Genomic DNA, 24,464 nt, shown 5'->3' with positions numbered 1-24,464 from the left:
GAGGCAAATTCTGATTTTAATCAAGGTAGCCAATTCTGTATAATTAAATGACAACGATAAATATCTTGATAATTTGCTTATAAAATGTTGACATTTAGCAATTAGATATGACCCTAATATGGTCTTTACCCCATCATATGTAGTAAATGTCCTTAATGTAAGATTTCTTGAGAAACAAAAGCATTTGGTTGAACATTTTTGTTTTAAAAAGATGTGACACTGGTATTTATATAACAATGAAGTTGAGGTAGTAGGTATCCGTAAATGTGTAAATGGCCTGTTTGTTAATGTTCTACTACAAAATCTAGAAGATAAAAATTGGAAATAGTAAAGGAAATTATTCCTAGTCCCTCTACCCAAACACAGCCACTTTTAATATTTAGCTTTATTTCTTCCCAATATTTCTTCTATGCACATTTTAAAAAGTTATAAGCTTGATTTTGGTGGCTTTGCCAACTTTGATTTCTACATCTTCAGAAACGTGTACTTCTTGGAAAAGCAGCATCAGGAATATCCAGGATGGGGGCTTCCCCGGTGGCGCAGTGGTTGAGAATCCGCCTGCCAATGCAGGGGACACGGGTTCGAGCCCTGGTATGGGAGGATCCCACATGCTGCGGAGCAACTGGGCCCGTGAGCCACGACTACTGAGCCTGCGCGTCTGGAGCCTGTGCTCCGCAACAAGAGAGGCCGCGATAGTGAGAGGCCCACACGCCGCGATGAAGAGTGGCCCCCGCTTGCTGCAACTATAGAAAGCCCTCGCACAGAAAGGAAGACCCAACACAGCCAACAATAAATAAATAAATAAATAAATAAATAAATAAATAAAAAACCCCATTGGAAAAAAACCAAAGAATATCCAGGATGACTTGAATAATATATATCATAGAAAAGTAAAATATGTAACCATATGGGAAGAAAAAAAAGCAACTTTAAAGTTAAAACTTTAAATGTAGTAGAGTAGTAAATAGTACACATTGCAATATGAAGATCTTATCAAATGTCATAGGCCTTAAATTTTTCAATACTGAGAAAGGGTAGCTGCCACACGAACATTGCAGAGCCATTTCATTAGTCTTTTTTTCCCTCCTGCCTATCAGATATTTGATTCAAGTGACAGCCATGGATTTTCTGGAACTCAGCTACCTCAAAGCTCCAATAACTCCAGTGAGGTAAACGTTGCCGTAGATGGCAGCCATCTTATTTTTACTTGGATGACACAAATGCTAAGTTAATGAGGGGATGCTGGTTCTGAATCTTTACCTGAATCTGTTGAAAATACTGTAAAGTTAGAACTCAAATGGTCCCAAGTAGGTAAAAGATGTTTTCAGAATGCCAAGTATTTTTGAAGGTATCTAAACTCATGATAACTCCATCTTCAAAGCGGTATAGCTAGGCTAAAGCAACTTTAGTTCAAAATAGCAACTTTCCTTTATTCGTCCCTATTCCTCAGCAGTTCTTACCGTCATTTGAGAGTTTGGTGAATCCAAACTTGCATTTTCCTCTCCGGGTGTCCGGGGGCTTCACACACATATTACATCATGCTGCGAATCAGTAGCCTTTGGTGCCCTTAGTGGAGCTGAATACAGGGGCCCCGTCTAGTCCCCAGGACAGCTTCTGACCGAGTAGATCCTCAGAACCATTTCTGAATGGAATTCTGGAGTAGGGTGAAGGTGGTCTGGGTGAGCTCATGCCTCTTCTTTGTGTCTTTTTCAAAGACACAAAGCTGTGTCTCCCCTTAAAGCTGTGTTTCATGTTATGATCTATTTCTCTTATCATCTGCTTTACCAAATCATTTTCTCTTAGGTTTTATATCCAATAAACCTCTAAACTCTTTGTTGAGGTTGAAACATGATTTTAACGGCTTGGACAAACAATGTGCTGTTGCAGAAGTAGGCAGTATCACTTAACAAATTAATTGGGATAGTTCAGTGAATTGGCCGTAGTTTGAAAAATCTGAGGAATGGTGGAGTGTTAGACCCAGTGATGGGTCTGGGGGGAGGTGAGTGAGGAACTTTCTGGTGATCCTAAAATATACACCACAGACAACCACCTATTCTGCCTCCATGGGAGGTTGGCCCAACCGTGGGTGCTTAGCATGGGCTCAGTTCCATGGTTATTATAGAGACCACTCCGGGGGGCAGCTCTGCCCGAGGTGTCCTGAAATGGGGTAGAGAACCTCTGCTCAGAGCCCTACCCTGACCTCCCACTCACAGAGGTCAGGGGCTGCCAGAGGGCAGGTCATGAGATGGGGTGCCTGTGCCCGGAGGCTGTGTCGTGGACACTGCTTCTGGCTGGTTCTGGCTGGTCTCTGTGCCCTCCTTTGGCCAGCTTTGACCAAACGGGGCCCTGAGGAAGTCAGACCCATACCTTCCTTCTTTATAAAACACGCCGTCAAAATGGTGGACTTTTCATAACGAATAATTTCCATTCCCTGCCCCTTTATTTCTATATACATGCAGAGCTTATTTCAAAATCAGATCAAAATACGCTGTCCACCAGGGATTTTACTTGATTAAAAGAAATTACATCACTGTTGTTTGCTTGGTTCTTACAGTCTTTTATGGTTAGTCATGGTTAGTCATCCCACCAAGTGTGTATGTCGTGTCTCCCAAGCAAACTTGTAACTAGGACCCTTGATTGTGTGTGTGTTTTCTCAGTCCATGGCTCACTGCTAAGGATATAATATTGCGTAATAAATTTGCCTGTTAATTGTCTATATTAGATGTGGCCCTTTAATGGTTGAGAAGAGCTGTTTGATCTGCAATGAAAACCCATAATTTTCGTATGTCTTCCAGCATTAAATAACAATTTAAAATTCCTACTTTGAGAGTTTAGAAATTGTATCATCAAAGCGCTGTCTCTTAACAGAGCTTATGTTGGACTTTGAAAATAAATTTTTGCTAAAATAGCCATTAATGGTCAGAATTAAGCTTAGTATTTATTTAAATTGGGCTTAAATTACCAGATGATCTTCTTGTGATTTAATTGACAAGTCCCACTGGCGCTGGAACGAGTGAGAGGAGAGAATTATTGCATCTTTTTTTTTTTTTAGGCGTATGTATTTAAACATTTATCCCTATTTGTTTTAACTAAACATTGCTTCTGCTGTAGCAACAGTGCAGAAATTCCTTTGACATATAGGGCTATTTTAATGGTGTGTTTATCATTTCTGTACTGTAGTGCTCAGATAACTAGGTTTAAGTGAGTTGCAGATAGAATGAAGGGTATTTGGTTTTTTTATGTCTCTGGGACTTAAAATTCTGCCTGTAGCTGGTTGAATAATTAATATTTCATTCCACTTGTTTTCTTTTGCTAATCGTTCTTGGAGAATATTTATAACTTGCACAAAACGTCTGTTTGTAAACAGTGTATTGTGTCCATTAGCGTCACACAGAAAGGCAGTCATTCCTGAGTGTTGGGAGGGAGGAGGGGTCACGGGTATTTAAAAATATTCTATTCTAATCGGTGCATCATATAACAGTCCAACAGTGAGTCACCCTAATTTGAAATCTGTTAAGGTTGGAATAAGGCCAGTCTTATTTGAGCATTTTTTAAAGGACACTTTGGCCAGCCAAAAACGAAAGCTTTTCCTAGGGTACTTCTTTGTGAGTAATAATGAGTCTCAATCAGCGTTTGAAGGGAGATGTTTGTTATGGAGATTGTGACAACAAATCCCTGACGGAGGCTCTGGACGGCAGCTACCCCAGGGGCTTCATTGCAGTTGCTGTGGAGCCCCAGGCCTTGGCTCTCTCTCCTGGAAAATTGGCTTGGGGTGTCCCAACTTTCTGCGGCAGTGAGTGAATGAAGTATTGTCACATCAGTCGTTAGCTCCAAACTGGAAAAAAAAACCCGCTAATGTTGTTTTTTTTAAATGGAAGCTATGAATGAAACCGCTTACTCTTGACCATAACTCTGGTCTGTTTAAATAGAACATTTAGTCTGGAACCGTACATAACATCCGTACGTGCACAGATGGATAGTACATAGATAGGTCTTTGTTTCCCTTTCATATCAACTGATGTTTGGGCCTCGGCCCAAGAAGGAAATAAACACCACCTCCTCTGTGACATTTTGCTGTTGTTAAGACAGCCAAGAGCGCATAACTTCTTTTGTGTTCTCTTCTCATCTCACTTGCTAATAGACCTTCCTTTTATCAGCAACCGTGGTGTGGGCCCGTTTGTGACAGCCAGATTGTGATTTTGCTGCTCACTTCCCTTCAGTGATCCAAGCAGTAATTATGAGCCATTTGATCCAAAAGCATCTGCTGTGAGAACCCACGGAGTTTCAATTTTCTCTCCTTGAGGCACACGGGACAGAAGTAATTTGACATGTGCTTTCAGGACCATTAATATGATAGTAATAAGAAATGCTTCTGTAGAAGTTGCCCTACCCTGAGGGCGGAAGTGATTTGCAAACCTTAACTGTAGTGGGCGCAGTGGCCTTGGCTGCAGTTCAGTGATGTTGCATTTCGTGCGTGGCCACTCAGCGCTGGACCACGCGGTGGTCTGGGCGCCCGTGGTCACCATGATTCCCCGGGGTTTTGAAACAAGGGGTGATTCTCATGCAGTTCTTTATAGTGGCCATTGTTGAATTACGGTGGTCAAGTCTACTATAGTGTAATTCCACAGTCCACACTGAACTTCAAAAAAGACCTTTTACATTGTTTATGGCTCTTTACAGTTTATGTAGTTCGTTCAAATGCCATTCCTCACACCAGTCTCCTGATTCCTCCATGAGGCTGGCGCGCTTTAGCCCCTTGTAAAGGTGAAGAAATAGAAAGAAGCCCGGAGACGTGAGATAACCAGCCCTGACAAGGCTGGGATTTGACCCACATTGTCTGTTTATTATATTTTTTGCTGTTTCGCTTGTCTTCTCCAGGAACTGGAAAACTTGAACAGGCTGATTGGAAACTGATTCTGTGGGGAGGGAGAGATGGAGTGGGTGGGGGGAGTGTGCAGTGGTAACCAACCGGGGACTTCTGGGTGGGTGGTTAGAAGACTAATTTAATGTAGCACCTTTAAGGCTAAGCGGAGAAAGGAGTTTTCCAGATACATCAACTTGCTCGGCTTATTTTCACGATTCCCTGTTCCTTTTATGAAAAACAATGTAGGAGAATATCTTATCTGGCTTATTGAAAATAAAGCATGTGATTTCAGCATGGATAACATTGACCCTTGAGGGAATCAATCCAGTTTTTTTCTCCAAGTGGGTACATCTTCCAACAGCCTAGGAGATCTGTAAGCACCAAGTAGCCTTTTCTTTTTCTAGTTCTAATTAACGAATCAATTCTACATCCTCATTGCTTCCTTTGAATAGCCAGATTTTACCTTTCTTTAATTGCGTACACTTCTAGGGGGTGTGTGTGTGAGAGTGTGTGAGATGCACAGGAGAAAAGTTACACATAAATGTTCACTGTAGGATCTCTTGAGAGGATCTGAACCTTCCATGGCCTTGGCTTTGAGAGGCATCTTCTCATTTGTCATTCAGTTGATCTTAGGTCAACAGTGTAGACTCAGGAAATGATTCCTCAGAGCACGTGTAGGCACAAAACCTTGTTTAATCGAATAGAATATGAACATCTCTTTTGTCCTTTGCATCTCTTAGTTTGCCTGCACACTTTTCCCTAGCCTAGAACTTCTTCCCCTTCAGTAATCCCCTCTTAGTTCTTTTTCTTGAAACTTTAGGGAGGATTAAGAACTTGACACTGTGTAAATAGATTCGAATAGGATACTGAAAATGGACAGCCTTTACCTTCCAAGCCTCCGTGTGACTGTGAATTTCTCGTTGCATCCAATTCAGCATCCATGGCTTGGGTGTGTTCTGGGTGCAGGACGTACTGTGTGGAGGGCTGAAAGAGACTGAGAATGAGAAAGACGGAGCCTCTGTTGTCATTCATCTCAGCACCTGGGGGCGTGGGAGCAGCCTAGAAATGACTGTCAAGTGGGCTGGGCTTCGCTGAGTGCTGTACCGGGACATTGGGGTGTAGATGCGTCTGAGTGGAATTAGGGTTAGGGGGCGAAGAGAGCAGGAGACACTTCACAAGAGGGGAGGGTAGTGTTTGAAATAAGGTTGAAAGGTATATGTGGTTTCAGCACAGAAGCCGTGAGGAGGGTAAAGCAGGTGAAGGAAGTGGAGGCGACCAGGGGTCTGGAGGCAGGGGAGTGCTGCTGCTTTGTGGGGGTGTCAGGGGAGCCAGAACATGGTGTGCCTCCAGAATAACGCCGAAGAGTCCAGAAGGTTGGCTTGTGTCCATTTTGCGAGAGCTAGCTGACTGCCGGACTGGTGTTTCTGTAGTGCAGTGGCGGGGAGCAGAGGCTCACGCCCGGGTTCCAGGGTTCAGATCCCCACAGTACAACAGTCACAGCCTACTGTGGGAGCTTGGGCAGGTTTCTAGAATTTTCCGAGCCTCATGATTCTCACTTGTTAAATGGAGGGTCGGGACAGTGCCAGCCTCAGAGGGTTGTGAATGGTGAGTGAACTGGCAGTGTGTAGTACGGTCTCTCTGGGATGGGAATAGGAGGGCAGGGGAGGGCAGTTGTGAATTTGTATTTCCCCGTCCCAACCCCAGCGGTCCATCCTAGATCACGCCTTTCCTGTTCTGCTCTAGAAGTGCAGACCTGAATGGCTTGGCAGTGGCGGTCAGGACGATGTGACTTCCTCTTGGACTGGCTCTTTGTGGTTTCTTACTCCACAGTGACCTCTGCTGGGCTTTTAAGGCAGTACCAGCTTGTTGCTGATGCACGTGGTTGAAGTCACTGCTCAAATGAGCAGAAGTGCCTGGAGGTTTATTTAACCAGAGAAGAAAACGTGACCCATGTGAGATGGGACCCTACAGGGGAAACTGGCGTCCATGCTGGTTCCCTGTGTCCTTGGCTCCGGGCTTCTGCTCCTCTGTCTCTCTCTCTCTCTCTTTATTTTCCTTTTGCTTTGGCACGTGAGGTTCATTTTCATTCTAGGCTGTGATCATCTTTCCAGGAAAATGTGCAGAAAGTGACAGATCCAGAAATGCCACTTTTTTTTTTAATAAATTTATTTATTGTTGGCTGCATTGGGTCTTTGTTGCTGCGCATTGGCTTTCCCCAGTTGCGGCGAGCGGAGGCCACTCTTCGTTGCGGCGCGCGGGCTTCCCATTGCGGTGGCTTCTCGTTGCGGAGCACAGGCTCCAGGCACGTGGGCTTCAGTAGTTGTGGCATGTGGGGTCAGTAGTTGTGGCTCACGGGCTCTAGAGCACAGACTCAGTAGTTGTGGCGCACGGGCTTTAGTTGCTCCGCGGCATGTGGGATCTTCCCAGACCGGGGCACGACCCCGTGTCCCCTGCACTGGCAGGCGGACTCCCAACCACTGAGCCACCAGGAAGTCCCCAGAAATGCCACTTTAAAGATGAACACCACATTTAAAAAGACAACACAGGAAGATTGATTCTTCCTTTTCTTTGCCTAAACCTGTTTTGTTTTGTTTTGTTTTTTTAATTTCTTTACTGTATGTATTCTAGTATTTTGATCCTATACAGGAGGATCTTTTGCTTTGTGGTTTTTAAAAAATGCATAGAATTCAAAGTAAAGTCAAGCATCAATGACAACTTTAGTGTATGATACGTGGGATATAATAATGTGATAGTGTTGGATCTGAATGTAACGTTTTCTGGTGTGTAAGGTGTTTTGACTTCTATGATCTCCTTTGCTCACAAAATTTGTATTATTAATTAATAAACTTAAGCAATTGTATTATATTAATAGTATCCCCTCTTACAAAATAGAAGTCAAGGCTCAGCAAGGGAAATGTCCTGTCCTACTGCTGGTGAAGTGGTAGAGTTTGTGACTTGAACATCAGTCTTTTGATTTAAATCCCCAAGTCTTGTCTTTACCATCAGACTAATGTGAGAACCTAAGCAGAGGGAAACATTTCTGAGTTGCTTAATAAATGTTATTTATTTTTGTTTATAAATTATAGAAGTACATATTAGCATGAGGTCATGGAGTTACTGTGATGGTGACGTTTAGGAAACAAAACTTCCCTGGGAAAAGTTTGTGAAGGGTGGTGTGGTTGGGGATGATTTCTAAAAGTGTGTCTAGATGTGAAATAGCTGAAGGATGGAAAACCATTTAGCCCAGGATTAAGGGTTAATTTAAAAAAACAAGTAGAAATAAGAGAGAAGAGAAACGTGCTTGGATTAAGTTAAACACAGTTCATGGTTAGAATGCAGGCGGGTGTCAGAGGCCGTGGACGAGAGTGTATCTGAAATTCACTGGGATCATGGCTTAGACGCAGATTTCACTGTGCCCCAGTCAGCCGGCAATTTCTAGAGCAGTCAGTGACTGCAGTGTTCTAACTTGGGCTAAGGCATAGTGGCTAGAGCTCGGGAGGAGGAGTTGATTGACTTCGCTCAGCCTCCCAGGGCTTCAGTTGCACGTGGGTTAAACAAATGAGGAAATCCCAGGCTTGTCTGCCCCAGAGGGTCATGAGAAGCCAGGGTGCGAGGAGTGTGAAATGGCTAACTATAAATTAAGGGGGCATTTTCCCAATAGTTTCCCTCATTTGCTTATCAAGTCTGTCCACCTTTTCCTTTGGGATCTAAAAACAGGTGGAGGACCTGCTGCACATATACGGGTCAGCAGTAGATCGTGTTCCCCGAGACGGCTCATGGGAGAGCCAGACTGACGTTCACTTTCAGGATCATCAAGCTGTGACCGTGATGATCAAGCCGGAACACAGAGTAGAAGATATTCTGACTTTGGCGTGCAAGGTAGTGGATTTTGCGGTAGAAATATACTTCTGAATGGAAATAATCGTTAACATTGCCCTCCTGTGCCTTCTAAATTTGCGTGGTGTTTAAGACCTCACTTTCTACACGAAGGAACCAGTGAACATATTTGTTAATTAACACATTAATTATTAGCATTCTCTTCCTTCATGTCTTAGAAGGATAGATAAGTCATGACCCCTTGCCTTCATGAAGAACCTGAGCTATCTTACTGGAATTCTATATATACCTCTATATCTGAGATAATTATGAAGGCTGTTGTTACTTAGGGTACTTAGAGATGGTGCTCTATGAGAAAGTGGTGTAAACTTTGAATTATTTTGATTGGATCCTAAATAGTTTTATCAAGTTTCTCCAGATTAAATGAGTTACTTGGTACCATCCACAGTTGCTTCATGGAGATTGTTATGAGATGGTGTTTTATTCATTATTCAAACTGGGTTTTATTTTGAAAAGGAAATTTATGATACATTTTCAAGAGAGCCCTCTGAGATCCATGAAGCGGACTCAGCAACATCAAATCAGATGCTTTCAGGCCACCAGATGGCGCAGTAGAGCTGAAATATTTTTAAGTTTGCAGAGAAAATGCAAATACATGAAATGGTAAAAAAGTCATGTAGAGTTTGGTAACTCTTTACCACGAACACTGACTTACTAGATCATCGTTCATTTCAGTCCTCCTTTGTCACTTTGACTTACGCCTTAGGATTCCAGACATTTATACACACAGGTTATAATCATGAATTTAATTTCCTTTCACTACATTATGTCAGGTGTTTATTCAGACAGCAAACAGTATTGTTCGATAGCAATGATATTACTTATTAAGTTGGTAAGTATTCGGATAGAGGAGGTCAGAAGTAGTGGGTGAATTAGACCCAATTAGAACAGAGGCCTGAGATAATTTGTCATTGTTGAAAACGTGTCTGAGAGAGAATGTGTGCGTGTATACACCTTTCCTTGTGAAAAGTGGTTGGAATAGGAAATTCCTAATTCTGAAGTCTGTAGAATATGAGATGGTTGACATTTCACAAATTTCCCTACTTCAGTAACAGGAAACAACTTAAAGTTAGGTGCAGTCAATCTATAAAAAGAGAGCACTTGCTGATGATGAGATATATTCTACTATCAGGTATCTATGACCATACTTCTTCAAATTACCTCTCTTGCTTTTAGTGATAAGCGGTATCATTTAGAGAAAACCTTAAAAATAATTATTTGTCCCTTTTTTTTCTTTTTTGCATACTTAAATTTGAACTCTTATGTAGATTTAAACTCAGCAAATTATATATTTCTTTTAGAAATTTCCACTTTGATTTTTAATGAACAGTGATGCATTTAGAAAGAACATTTAACACCTGAATAATTGTCTTTTTCTTCGTAGATGAGGCAGTTGGAACCCAGCCACTATGGCCTACAACTTCGAAAATTAGTGGACGAGAACGTTGAGTACAGTATTCCTGCACCGTATGAATATATGCAAGAGCAGGTGAGTGGGCTTTGGCTTCAGAAAGGGATATCTGAACCCCGTCCGTGGCCCCTTAATTTTAAAAATATGTAACCTGGGAGGAAAATTCTGTTTAAATTGGCATCTAGTTTGGAAACAATCAAAATAAATTTCCAGGTATTATGACATCAAATCCTCTGATTTTGGTTTTTACCTTTTGTAGGTTTATGATGAAATAGAAGTCTTTCCACTAAGTGTTTATGACGTGCAGCTCACAAAGACCGGGGGTGTGTCTGACTTCGGTAAGGATAAGGAGCTCCCTCACCAGAGAACCGTCTGGTCCGTCCTTGCCTAGCTTTGCCCCAGTATCTTTGGACCTAATATTTTTTCTTTACATTTTCAGAAACTATGACAATAGTTTCTGAGCTTCCTTTCTCTTTCTTCATTTCTATTGATTTATATTAGTGGGCTAAAAAGGTATGCATTACTATTAGGGAAAAATGCCAAAGTAATTAAAAGGAATGAATGTAAAAATTGAAGAGAAATTTGAAATGATGGTGATAATAACAACACAGTGGGTTTATAGTGTGCTGGAGGCGGTTCTGAGCTGATTAACTTCTGATTCATGTAACAGTTCTTTTTGTCTCAGTGTCTTTGCTCTTAGCTTTTCACCCACCTGGACGGCTCCCCTCATTTCTCCCTCCCCCAATCTCTCCTCTCTGAGTGTGTAAATCCGACCTGTCCTTCAAGAACTAACTAAAAGTCTAACTTTCTTGAAGAAGCCTTATCTGATTGCTTTGCCTTCAGTTTACCAATTAAGGGTCAGTGTTACCCAAATCACTTCATAGCATTTATTTATTTAACTTACATAATGGGTTTATATTTAATATAGTACTTCTCACCATGGAGATGTTACTCAGTTAATACAAAGATTGTTTTTGTTAAACATTAAATCTCTTCTCCATTTCTTTTCTTGTTTTTTTAAATAACTTTATTTATTTATTTATTTTTGGCTGCATTGGGTCTTTGTTGCTGCACCCAGGCTTTCTCTAGTTGCGGTGAGCAGGGGCTGCTCTGTGTTGCGTTGCACGGGCTTCTCATCGTGGTGGCTTCTCTTGTTGTGGAGCACGGGCTCTAGGCGTACGGGCTTCAGTAGCTGTGGCTCGCAGGCTCAGTAGTTGTGGCTTGCGGGCTCCGGAGCGCAAGCTCAGTAGTTGTGGCGCATAGGCTTCAGTAGTTGTGGCACGCAGGCTCAATAGGTGTGGCTCGCAGGCTCTAGAGCGCAGGCTCAGTAGTTGTGGTGCACGGGCTCAGTTGCTCCGTGGCATGTGGGATCTTCCCGGACCAGGGCTCGAACCCGTGTCCCCTGCATTGGCAGGCGGATTCTTAACCACTGCGCCACCATGGAAGTCCCTCTTCTTCATCTCGATGTCAATATAAAGTATTTTTTTTACATTAAACCTTTTCTCCATTTCAACATTAGATACATTGAATACGTTTTTCTAAACTTTTTCCCCCACAAAGAGGTAAGTTTTATTTTTTGACCAACTGTACTTAATATCTAGGTACAGTATTAACTTGGGAGATAACAAAACAAAAATCCATTAAAAATACGGAGAAAAGACTCCTCAGTGATGCAGGAGGCCGTGATTATAACTGAACAGTGGCAGTTTCCTAGGATTCTGGGCAAGAGTTTTCTTCTTCCTATTGAGAATTCTGAAACTATGAAATATTACTTATGCAAAGTTCAGCCATCTCACCTCTTTGACCTTCTTTCTAACTAGCAAATGCAAATTACAGACGGCATTTTTCAGTGCATTATTTGTTGTGAAGAAAACGTTTTGTTTTCCATTTAACATAGTATATCAATTTGTTCCTATTTATAGGGAAATAACCAAGACCATGAAACTACCCTATTTACTGTTTCTTGGGAACTTTCAGACACCAAAGCTCAGTTCTGAACCTCAATAGCACAAAGGTTTTCAGGGCAAGGTTTGATTCAGGAGGCCCTTCAAAGTCACATCTGTCCATTCCTCTTTCATGCACACACCCCCAAACAAGCACAAATGCCTATAATGCTGAGAACCACACGTAACGAGAGCGATTGCATCTCCGGCTTCTGCTTTTGGTGCTGCAACAGGCGACACCAAAAGCAATGAAAAGAGGACTAGGAACAGTTGCGTTGAAACTGAGGTCATGATGTTGAGATCTTGAGGTGACTGGTTCTTGAAGGCTGAAGGTTTCAAAGCAAGTGGTATTTGTTTAATTCTATCAGTTCAGGACGCTGAGGCTAAGAGATTCCACGTGACAGCGCCTTGAAGGAAGCAGCCATTCACTGCGTAGCGTTTAATTCTTGCATTTCTGTCTGTGTTTAAACTTGGCTTTGAGCTCTTTATAGACTGTGCTCGTGTCTTAAAGTTCCTTCCTATCTTTTGCCTTTTACCATAGGAACTTGATAATTATATAATGGTCAGTAAATATCTCCATAGAAAGATTATTTCGTGTTAGATATATTGACATAATTATTCTCCTTAAAATGTCTAAGGCTGATTAAATCCTAGTCATTGTAATATGTTAAGATTTTCTTTTTATGATTTGTTCTTTTTTTTACTTGATAAAATTGACATGTTCTTTGTTTCTTAATTTTACGTCATCTGTTTGGCCCCAAGTGTTATGTTGGTTTTTCCTCTGAAGCCCACTGAGCATTTTGTCTATGTTTCTATCGGCCTTTACTCTACTCTTCACAGTCTCCATTGGTGAATCTTCTTTAAATTTGAATGACTGAAGGAAGATACTTGAAAAGATAACTTTTTGGTGACCACAATCTTCTGGGCTCTGCCTGAGCACAGAAGAAACAGGCGACATGCCTTTCTTCTTATTGTCAAGGAACTCCCGGTATTATGGGACCAAGACATGGAAACGTGTGTTCCCACCATGGAATCACAGACAAGGGCATGGAGTACAGAGGGCGATGCATTCAGAGAAGGGCCGTCTCTCCTGGTTGTCTCATGTGGTCCTATTTCGGGCGAGCACTGTATCCATTCAAGTATTTTTCCACCTACTTAAATTGCCTAGCCCCATATAGAGTTGTTCCTGAACAAATATTTTGTATTGAAGTGAACTTACTTTATTTTAATAAGACTATTTTTTGTCTCAACTTTTTAAAAAAATTTAAAAAAATTTAAATGGTGGTAAACTACACATAACATAAAGTTTACCATTCATAACAATTGTTAAGAATGGTTAAAATGACAATTCAGCGGCATTAAATACATTCGTATTGTTGTGTCACCAGTAACAGCATCTATTTCCAAAACTGTTTTTGTCTTGCAAAACCGGGACTCTGTTAAACAATAACTTCCCGTTCCTTCTTCCCTCAGCACCTGGCAACCAACCTTCTATTTTTTGTCTCTATAAATTTGACTGCTCTAGCCCCTCATATAAGTGGAATCATACAGTATTTGTTCTTTTGTGGCTGGCTTATTTCATGTAGCATAATGTCCTCAAGGTTTGTGTTGAAGCGTGTGTCAGAATTTTCTTCCTTTTTCTGAGTGAAGGTATTGCATTGTATGTCTCTACCACGTTCTGTTTTTACATTCCTCTGTCCATGGACAGCTGGGTTGCTTCCACCTTCTGGCTGTTGTGAATAATGCTGCTCTGAACATGCATATATTGTCTCAACTTTTGAATAAGGCTGTGCACTCATTTTTCTTACACCTTTAGATCTGACACATTCCCCTTTTTCTGCCCCTGCTAGATATCAAAATAGTTGTAATTTAGACTTTCTAAACATACCATACTTCTGAGAACTGATGGTCAAGGAAGTACTGCCCATTGATTTAGTGTGATGAATTTAGACTTGTTTTCTCCTTTTATTTTCATTCCTAGGGTTTGCAGTGACCGCGCAGGTGGACGAACGTCAGCATCTCTGCCGCATTTTTATAAGTGATGTCCTCCCGGATGGCCTGGCGTATGGGGAAGGTCCGTGTGGCTCACGGTGTCTCTGTTCTCTCTTAATTCTGTGCAGTGCAGTGCAGTCTGGCTAGTGAAATTTTCTTATGATTTTGTCAGAAAATAATTTCTCCTAGAATTTTAAAGAAAGTAAACTTAATGGTTGAATTGAAAATGCATATGCACATACACATACATACACACATATATGTATATATAGAGAATTTGTGTGTGTGGTTTTGAAAGAGAGAGAGAGAGAGTATACACACACACAGTACACGTGCATACGTACGGACAGATGGAGCCGGCCAGGCGGACAGACGCAGGCAAATGTTATTTCCCAGGGCACTGAACATCACATAGAGGAATAATTAATTTGAGTGACTCTCAAGCTATTTCTGCTAATACTCGTCTGAGAGAGCTGAAATTTGTTATCAGTGGAATCCGAATACTACACATTTTGGCGCTTTCTTTTAAAGTGGCAACAGAACAGTCCCTGAGAACGCTAGACGGTTTGAGTTTGCAGCCGTCTTTCATCTTAAAATGTTTCTCTCAGTAATATCTCTCTCTCTTCTTCCTCTGTGTCCCCTTTCTCCTCAGGGCTGAGAAAGGGCAATGAAATCATGACCTTAAATGGGGAAGCCGTGTCTGATCTTGACCTCAAGCAGATGGAGGCCCTGTTTTCTGAGAAGAGTGTCGAGCTCACTCTGATTGCCAGGCCGCCGGACACAAAAGCAACTCTGTGTTCTTCCTGGTCAGACAGTGACCTGTTCTCAAGGGACCAGAAGGGTCTGCTGCCCCCTCCTAACCAGTCCCAACTCCTGGAGGAATTCCTGGATAACTTTAAAAAGGATACGGCAAATGGTAAGGTTTTGTTCTTTCTTCCTTCACTGCTGGTATCACCAGCTAATATTTTTAGGCTGTGATTTTGCTTGCAAGCTGAGATTATTTAAGCTATTCAAAGAATGTTTTCTCATTTCTTAGAAGAACACAGATGCCAACCAAGTAGATTTGATATAAAATTCCATGCATTTTAGTAATTATCTCTTTTAGTGAAAATAGAAAATAATGGTTTTTGCACAAAATAACTTTCTTGAAAATTGCAGTCTTAAAAAAAACATCACCCATGATATTTAGTATTGTAATTACTTTGTTACTGAAGGAGATGAAAGCCAGCATAAATGCCAAAGTTGATTTTTCTATTCAATTGAGTGTAAGGCAAAGGCATTTTGCAGTAATTTATTGGGTTCTAAGAAGGGTTGATGCAATTCAGTTCTTTAACTCTTGTTGAGTACTGCTTCCTCAATAAACTGCGAACTTTTCACGTAGGTCATGAATTCTAAAATTTTGTAAAGGCCTAAAAATGAAAAATTGTATGCCAGCTTATTTTTCTGAAGGTGAGATTTCCATGTAAGGCAGTCATTTGAAGGTTTGGATTTCTGAGTTTATTATTCGTGCATATTTCATATTTTGTAGTCAAGTAAATTAGGGGCTCCAGCTCACACTGAAAACCTGTGGTTTCCTTCTGTACCCCTGGAGGGAGCTGGCCAAGCCCCCATAGGAGACCAAGCGTGAGGTCTTATGTTACAAGCACACAAAGTAATTTTTGTACTTAATTATAATGATAATAGATTTCCAATGGAAATCTCTGCATGATTACCAAAAATGAATGAAAAACAAAAAGAGAAGCTGTTAAGATCAATGTAATTATAAAACAAGTTTATTAGGTCATTTTTGGAATTAAAAAATCAGATTGTAAGATTTGTGATTCAGTAAGGTATATACTGCCTTTTCCTCCTCTCTAGAGGTTTCCCTCCAATTTAAAATGCCATTACATTGACTGTTGACATATAAAAGCGAGTGTCATAAAACCAAAATTATGATGGAACTAATTAATTACTTGGTTATATTAGGGCCATCATTCAGCCACCCTGGGCTGCTCTTACAGGTCTGAGTATTCTACATAAGACATCGTGTGTCCACTCGTTGGACTCATTATTCTTGAGGGATACATTCACTGCCTGTTATATCTCTATGTATTTTATCATAATAAGAAATCACTGCAGAATCAATAACACTTTTGGTACTTAGAGGAATGAATTTCTATAGAAGGTAGCAAAAGAGGCAAATTTACCTTTTTTTTTTTTTTTCCCAAACAGTTAAGGATCAAGCAGGTCAGTTAATCTTGTTTTTCACTTTTTTTTTTTTTTTTTTTGGCAAGGAAACAGCATAAGAGGAGGGCCTGGATATGTTAGATGGCTGCTAGAGTTCTTGTCCTAGGGACCCATTCTTATGGGTTACGGTTTTGTAACTTACCTAGGGATACCTGTGTCAGTGTGTGCAGGTGGCTTAGCTTAGCCTGTGGCAGGGCTTTTCCACCCTGGTCTGAACTGTGTATGCCACAGGTACCCGCAGGGATATGCCGTGCATACCTCTGCTCATCCTTCCCTGGATGGGTTATCACCACCCTGTCTTCCTGGTGAGACCGTGCTCTGTGGGCATGAAGCATCTTCTCCCCAGGGATTTACTGTCTGTCCCCTCCACTGCTCCAGAGTAATGTGCTTGTGTTGGAAACAAAACAGCCACGATGGACTGCTTTTCCAAATGCTTGGCAAATATGGAATTTATTTCTTTTCTTTTTTCTTTCTCTATCAATTTGTTGTTTTTTTCTTAAAACTGTAGTTGATTTACAGTGTCGTGTTAAGTTCTGCTCTACAACAAAATGATGCAGTTATACATATGTATACATTCTTTTTCATGTTCTTTTCCATTATGGTTTATTACAGGATGTTGCATTTAGTTCCCTGTGCTCTACAGCAAGGCCTTGTTGTTTATCCATTCTGTATAGAATAGTTTGCATCTGCTAACCCCAAACTCCCAGTCCTTCCCTCCCCCACCCCCCTCCCCCTTTGTTTTCTTTTTTGAAGTAGTTGTGTAGCTTGTGAAGGAAGTTAAATGCCTGTGAGTGAACATCTGAGAAGGAAGCGTGTCTGTTTTTAAGGTCGGGGGCGTGTCGGGGGGATGGAGGGAAGAAGATAAGGGAGAGGAGAGAGAAAAGAGGGAAGCTCTCAGCTGAGCCTACCATCGTGATGGCACGAGAAGCCCGTGTTCGTGGAAGTGGGGAGGTGGATGGCGTGGTGACAGGCAGGCAGGCTTTGAGTCCCACCTGGGCTTGAGTCCGGGCGTGCCCTTCACAGCTTGTGTGACCTTGGGGGCAGCGCTCAGGCAGGGGGGGAGTGGGCATCGGTGGGTGACACCCCAGCTGCGCTATCCCCTGCCAAGACAGTTCTGGGGTGCACCCCCCCAGTTCTTCAGAGGCCCCTGTGGAGTTGATTCCTCCTGCACGTGGAACCTCATTTCACACCTTTTATGGGCTTTCTGCCCTCTGGTCTCACTGGCCTCACTCCCTTGCTTGGGCTTCTTGAGATCACCTTCTAGATAAACTTCTGTACCCACGACCTTGGCTCAGACTCTGCGTCTGGGGGAGCCCGAATGAGGACACCGAGCCTTGATTCCTCATCTGGAAGACGAGGCTTCCGTCCCTGCGCAACGGGCTGCCGTGAGCTTGAGCTAGTCGGTGTCTGCTCAGGTCCAGCCCAGCTCCTATGGGGCAGGAGACCTGAATATGGGAGTCTCCCCTCCCCTCCCCCCATCCCGTGAGCTCACTGCCTCATTGAAGGTCACCTTGACTTGCTTTGGTGATGAATTAGGAAACAGTAGTCCCACTTTCATGCTAAAAAAAAGGTTTTAAAATTACGCAAATAAAAGAATTTAAGTGATTTTTGAAAAACAATTTTTCATACAACTTGGAATGATACTTAGGAGTGGTCATTTCAGAGTCTGCCTTTCCCTAAATTTCATGTGCTCTCAGCATTATCAAAGGCAGCCTGGTACTTGAAAAGAAGGAAGCTTTCCCTGTTTTATTTTCCCGAGAAGCCAATCCTTTGCCTGTTGATAAAAACCACACAGCTGGCTCTCTGGAAGGGAAGGCCTGGTGTTTTTGTTTGTTTGTTTGTTTTGAATAGAAACTGTAAGAACGTCAGAAGGTGGAGAAAGAAGAAGCCCTCAGCAGCTGTTTCGGGTATATCTTAACTGTCTGGGCTGAATATTCACTGAGCCCTATCGGGTGTTTAAAATATGCAAGACCGGAGGGTAAGCGACGTGAGTTTAGGACTTTTGGTCTCCTTTGGTTTTAGTCAGGTATCCAGAAATTCATGTTTGTTAGCTTTAGTCTCTTGATCAGGCTTGAGCTGGGGAAAACAAAAACAAAACCCCTCTATAAGTGAGTGAAAGAAATGGTAGTAGTGGTGACAAGTCCCATGGAACTCGGGCAGGGATTGAGTTGCTGTTCAGGTTCCATGCTTTTCTAGAAAAGAAGCATCCTAGTGGTGTTTGAGACTCATGGATGTGAATAGTGTTTAAGGAAATGGTTCTCAGACTTCATAGTGCTTAAAACTCACCAGATGAGCTTGTGAAAATGCAAATTCCTGGGTCCTGCAATCAGAAAGCCCCCTTCAGGTGGTCTGGGGTAGTGCCAGCTCTGTCGTGGACCCGGGCTCGCTCACATTGTCAAGGCCAGTAGTCTGAAGGAGGTGGTCTGATCCTCAGCAGTAGGACCTACCCTTCCCTGAACGCCTCTGTGCCCAGCGCTTGAGAATTAAACAAGATAATGTGTATAAAGTTCTCAGCAAATGACAGCGATTATGCCCGTGTGCTGATAGTCTCTCAATCAGGGAACCCCATGCCCCTAGGCCCACCACTGTCCTCAGTGCAATCAGGAGGCAGCACACAGGATTCTCAAATGAGCAGTTCCCCTCACTGGTTCTCAGCCCACCCTCAGGAGACAGTCCCATTCGGTGGATTGATACACTGAGAAGCAAAGAACTTCCAACAGTCAACGGCTTTGCTGTGATATTCCCCTGACGCTGTGGGGAGTGGAATGGGCAGAGAAGTGATGGGTGTTCAGTACTAAGTTCCTTTGTATCCTTAGAAATGAATGACCATTTGATTCCTGCCTGTAAGCGTTTGAATTTCTGTTCTAGTTCTCTATAGGAGAGAGAGAGAAGAAATGTCTAGCGGCTGTATTTGACTTGAGAGGAAATATCGTCTGTAAAGGCTTTTTATAGAGAGAATTAGTTTTACCGCTGGAATTCCCCAGAGAAGCCGATGTTATTTTTGAGCCAACAAGGCCACTATTGAAGGCATCAGACGTGCCAGCCTTGTTGATATTGGGTTCCTGTTAATGCTGTTTTTGATTTATATTGAAAATCCCTTTTCCAGTGTATGCCATCTTTTGAAAAATTTCAAAAGCTTTTAAGAGAGTCTTATCGGGCATAGACTTCCTGAGCAAAGCCTTTATGTAAACATTGAACTTGATGTGGCATTAATGTATTCTCCATCTATAAACAGCTGTTCATGTGGCCTTGTTAGGATTGGGGTATATTTAACAGGAGACAAAAATAGAAAAGACCTATGTTCCTGCTTCCATTTAGATAATGTTAGCCCAGCAAATGCTTCTTACTGGATGATGAAGGTAATTGCAGCCTGAGGTTCTTTTTTTAATTCCCCACCCGACTTTGAATCACTCTTTTTAAATTGCTGTATGAGTAGTGTAGAGTCTTAGTCTACCAGAAGCCACTTAGATGCAAATTTGCTCTTCGGAATGAATTGCTCCTGGGAATGTATGTGTCCATTATACAGCTTTCACCAGGGGAAGAATTATAGAGCCAGCTCTGATGTGGCGAACCCACTTTTTCCTGTTTATGAGAGTGAGGGCATTTCAGCTCCCATAGCCTGGTTTGGGATGACTAAGAGCAATGAGCTCAGAAAATGCCCTGCTTGTGTGTGAAACTGCTGTTACTGAGTCTCTTTGGCTGACACCCCAGATCCCCAGATGTCAAAACATATTCAAGTTCTTAAAGATGGTTGGCGTATGTAAAAAAATTTTTTTAAAGCTGGGCGGGAAATACTGATTTTACCACGACACAGAGAACTTTGCTCTCAGAGTTCATAGTTTCTTATGATGGTGCCGAAGGTAGTTTTCAATTTCATCAGCAGAAGTGAGCAATGTGGCTTTCTGTTAGCGGTAACTATGGTCCTTGGGTGCTAATTCCCTTGTGAAGCTTAGTGTTGTTATTGGGGAATTTGTTTTCCTCTTTCCCATATTCATTCATTTATTCACTTGTTTAACAAATAAACAACTTTTTGCTAAATGTTGCAGGTATATAAAAATGAGTTAGTTGTTATTTTTTTTTACCTTCAAGGAGCTTATAGTTGAGTAGGAAAAGTGAAACACTTGCAAATAATAATTCACGTTTGAAAAAAAAACTTTTCAATGAAGAGAATTAGAGGTCCACCTCAGAGGTAGAATTCCCACTGATTTTTCTGTTTGTTTCTGCTGGGAGCCAAGGGGTCCGCAAAGAGACGTGTGAGAATTGGAGAAAGGTTAGCATTTGATCTGAGCGTGTTAGGTGGGCAGGTTGTGGATTGGAAGGTGTGTGGTGGAAGCGGGAGAGCATTTCATGGAGAGCATGTGACCTGCGACACAGGCCCAAAGCAGAGGTCACCTGGCTCTGTGCGAGTGGGAAATAACATTGGAAAGTCTGTTGGGGCCAGATTGTATTAAAACCCTGAATTCCTGGGGTTTTTAACAAATATATCATGGCAGGTAGCTGAAGAAACTAGCGAGTATTGCCTTACTTTCCCCTGCCTTAAAAAAAAAAAAACCAGAGAATTTGTCTGGTCATTTAAGGAACACTAAAGTGTGGCTCGAAATCCTCCCAGGGTAGATACTCCACCTTCCGCATATTGGCTTTATTATTCCACTGCTAGAGCTTCATTCCTTTGGCTCTTACAGTATTGTTATTTTTAATGATCCAAAGTCCCTTGTAAAATAAAGACTCAAATAAATGTTTTTTGGGGAAAGAGTGAATCAGTGAATTACTATCAGTGCCCAGAAAAACAAAGTGCTCCTCAACATCGTGACGCTGTGTCCACTAGCGGCGTGGTCCTTGCAGGTCCCCTTTAGGGACGTGGCTGGCCTCAGGCCAGGCCGGCTGGTGGTGAGCAGATACCCGTAGCACCGAGGATGAGACAGTGTCCGAACCGAGGGAGAAGCTGGTGAATAAAACTTGCTGGCATTTTGAGTAAAACCAGTCCTGTGTTCTCTGTCCTAACGTAACATGCAAATTCATCTTTCAGGTTAAAATCTACAGAATTCTCTGAAGAACACAGCGTGCAATTTCTGTTGGCTGTATCACTTTTAATAGCCATTTGAAAGTTGGGATGATTGGATCAAATACAGTCTCCTGTTCATGCAAAGTGAGCCAGGTCTCTATGAGGTAGTAGTTGTATAAAACTGTTACCTATTGTTGGAAAGAGGAAATGTTATATAGCCTGTTACATAAAAGGAAAAAAAAAGGTCTGACTCTTCCTGTGGATATTACAAGTACTGATTGCCAAATGATGCTTGTTTGTTGGAAAGGGGAAATATTACATAGCCTGTTACATAAAAGGAGGAAAAAAGGTCTGACTCTTCCTGTGGATGTTACCAGTACTGATTGCCAAATGATGCTTGTCTGCATTTCCATTTTTTCTTCCCCTTCTTTTGTAAATGAATTATGTTCCTGACTTTATTCCTCCCTATGAAAGAATTGAGACTCAGGAAGGACCAAGTATAGACATCTCCCTTTTAGCTCTCACTTCTAGAGACAGCTATATGTGGCTGTATCTTTAATTTTTTTGGATTGGTAATACATGGGCATGATATGAAATTCCAGCAGTATAAAAGGTTAAACTGTGATAGATAAGTCCGCCTAAGCTATGTCGTCACGTGGTTAAGAGCACGGACGCTAGCCAGACACCCTGGGTGCGAGCCTTGGCTCCAGGCTCGCCCGCTTACTAGCTGTGTGGCCTTGGTTGGGCAAGTCACTTACACTCTCTGTGCTGAGTTTTTGCAGCTGTAAAGTAGTTTAGGATTTTGGATCATGGGATCAATGAACTAATACCTGGAAAGAACTAGACTGTGCCTGGCACAGAGTAAAGGCCATGTAAGTGTTAGTTAAACAAATAAAAGAGATAAATTTCTCCCACCCTGTCCTTGGCCACCCAGTTTCTCTCCCAGAGGTAATCTTTGTGCTTAGTTTCTTTCTGATCCTGGCCTGGAGACTCTTAAATGTTGGGGGAAATGGTGGGGTAATTTTCTCCTTGGCTTTAACTGCGTCATCTTCATACATGGCTTGTGGTAGGCAGGATCATGGCTCCCCCAGGAGTGTCTACGTCCTAATCCCGGAGCCTGTGAATATGGCAAAAGGAGCTCACATGGCAGAAAGGACTTCAAAGATGTGATTAAGTTAAGGACCTTGAGATGGGGAGATTATCTTGAATTATCTGGACGGGCCTAATCACAGGGTCTTTATAAGAGAGAGGCTGGAGAGTCAGAGAAGACGTGATGACATAAGCAGAGATTGAAGGGATGCAGGCCTGTGAACGCAGGCAGCTTCCGGAAGCTGGGAAAGGCCTGGAAACATTCTCCCCCTGAGCCTCCACGTGAAGTACAGCCCTGCAGACCAAGTTTAGTCTTCTGACTTCCAGAACCAGTAAGATAATGTATTTGTGTTTATGCGTCAAGCACTGTGTTTGATGGCAGAGATACAAAATAAAGAACCACAGTCCCCACTTTCGGGGTGGGCAGACTTTGAGGGGTAGATGTGTGAATAGACAATAATCAGTCCACCATGATAATGGCTCTGATTCTGCAGTTGCTAAACTTGCTGGTCTCCAGATCCTTTGCTGTAAAAAGTTATCAGGGACCCCAGAGAGCTTAGTTATCTGGGACTCCAAAGAGCTTAGCTGTATTACTATCTATCCGTATTTAGTATATTAGAAATTTAAACTGAGAAATTTAAAAAAATCTATTAAAGTCTATTTTAACGTAACAACAATGAATACACTTCATGTTAACACAGTAAGCATATTTCTAAAAATGAACTAGTTCTCCAAACCAAAATCATGTATATATCAGTGAGAAGAGTGGTATTGTTTTACTTCTGTGCAAATTTCTTTAATGTATGTCTTAATAGAAGACAGCTGGATTTTTACATCAGCTTCTGCATTTAGTCTGTTGTACTGTGTTGTTTTGGTGGAAGTGATTTGAAGAAAACTCAACCTCACATAGATTTGTAGTCGGAAAAGGGAGGAGTATTTTAATAATCCTTTCAGATAGTTGTGGATATTCTTATTTAATATTACACCAAAGCTCAACAAGAGGTAGTTCCTTCAATGTTAGTTGCAATGTGGAATCTGAAACCTTATTGGTGGACTTTCCTTACTTTGTCACATTAAAGTCCATTGGCCTATCCTGCACTTTGAATGGATCTTTTACTCATGTATTATTATATAACATGCAATGGTTATTTCCAAAATATTAGGTCACTTGGTTATGCAGACCTTTCAAATATGGACATTTTATTATATAACATTAAAAATCACATTCATTAATATCACCTCCAATCTCATTGGAAAGTATTGGGAAGCTATCAAGCTCATGGTGGTGAACACAAGTTTTCCAAAATTCTAATTTTTGCTGGAAAGTTTGAATTATATCTACAAATACTGTCATTTTTTTCCCCTTGGAAATGACAGGCTCGTTTTGCTCATTAAAAAAAAATAGTTTCTATCGTTTTCTTGAGTAAAAATTGTGTTTTGTGGAAAAAAAGCAGTTGCTTCAGCTTGCAACACCATATAAGTGTTTTTTCTTGAAATAACCATTGCAGAAGAGCTGTTTGGATACTTCCTAAGTGTGTTCCCAAGGTCTGACGTTGACTCTGGGGAACACGCGGGACCATCCCATGTATCTGAGCAGAGAAGTGACATGATCTGACCAGTGTTTTAAAAGAATCAGTGACTGTTGAGAATGAATGGACTGTAGGAGGCCAGGGTGGGACAGAGGCTTTTGCAGTGACCAGGCGAGAGGTGATGGTGGCTTTGTTCTCAGTGGTCGCGGTGGAGGTGGAGCCAACAGAACTTGCTCAGAGATGGCTGTGTGGTGTGAGGGAAGGAAAGGAGGCCAAGGAGGACTCCCGGGTTTTGCCTGAGCAACGGAAAGGATGAAATTGTCAGCAATTAAGATGGGGAAGCTGTCTGTGAAGCGGTTTTGGCAGATGACCAAGAGTTCATTTTGGAACACCTTGTGTTAAGCCTCTGTATTTATAGTGAATATCCCACCTGTTTCCAAATGGTTTTAATGGCTTATACTGAAAGCCATCCATAAAATCCCACAACTCATCAAAGGTAACCACATAAAGG

General features: G+C 41.9%; 1 protein-coding gene and 1 pseudogene across 3 annotated transcripts in view; one reads left to right on the top strand and one right to left on the bottom strand.

Moving 5' to 3' along the window:
- Nucleotides 1-24,464, top strand: part of TIAM2 (TIAM Rac1 associated GEF 2) — a 230,507-nt gene that overhangs the window by 154,613 nt on the left and 51,430 nt on the right. For 2 of the 3 annotated variants that reach the window (XM_036871916.1, XM_036871918.1), the window contains 6 exons: nucleotides 1,098-1,169; nucleotides 8,582-8,743; nucleotides 10,146-10,250; nucleotides 10,432-10,510; nucleotides 14,097-14,189; nucleotides 14,760-15,023. In XM_036871916.1, coding sequence (XP_036727811.1) covers nucleotides 1,098-1,169; nucleotides 8,582-8,743; nucleotides 10,146-10,250; nucleotides 10,432-10,510; nucleotides 14,097-14,189; nucleotides 14,760-15,023 — 775 coding nt within the window. The remainder of the gene's footprint in view (nucleotides 1-1,097; nucleotides 1,170-8,581; nucleotides 8,744-10,145; nucleotides 10,251-10,431; nucleotides 10,511-14,096; nucleotides 14,190-14,759; nucleotides 15,024-24,464) is intronic. The other variant, XM_036871919.1, reaches the window with a different exon arrangement.
- Nucleotides 12,226-12,406, bottom strand: LOC118905301 (annotated as a pseudogene).

The sequence above is a fragment of the Balaenoptera musculus genome, chromosome 12 (genome assembly GCF_009873245.2).
Source record: "Balaenoptera musculus isolate JJ_BM4_2016_0621 chromosome 12, mBalMus1.pri.v3, whole genome shotgun sequence".
NCBI classification, from domain to species: Eukaryota; Metazoa; Chordata; class Mammalia; order Artiodactyla; family Balaenopteridae; genus Balaenoptera; species Balaenoptera musculus.
Note: the sequence above shows the minus strand (reverse complement) of the source record. Positions and strands in the feature narration are given on the sequence as shown.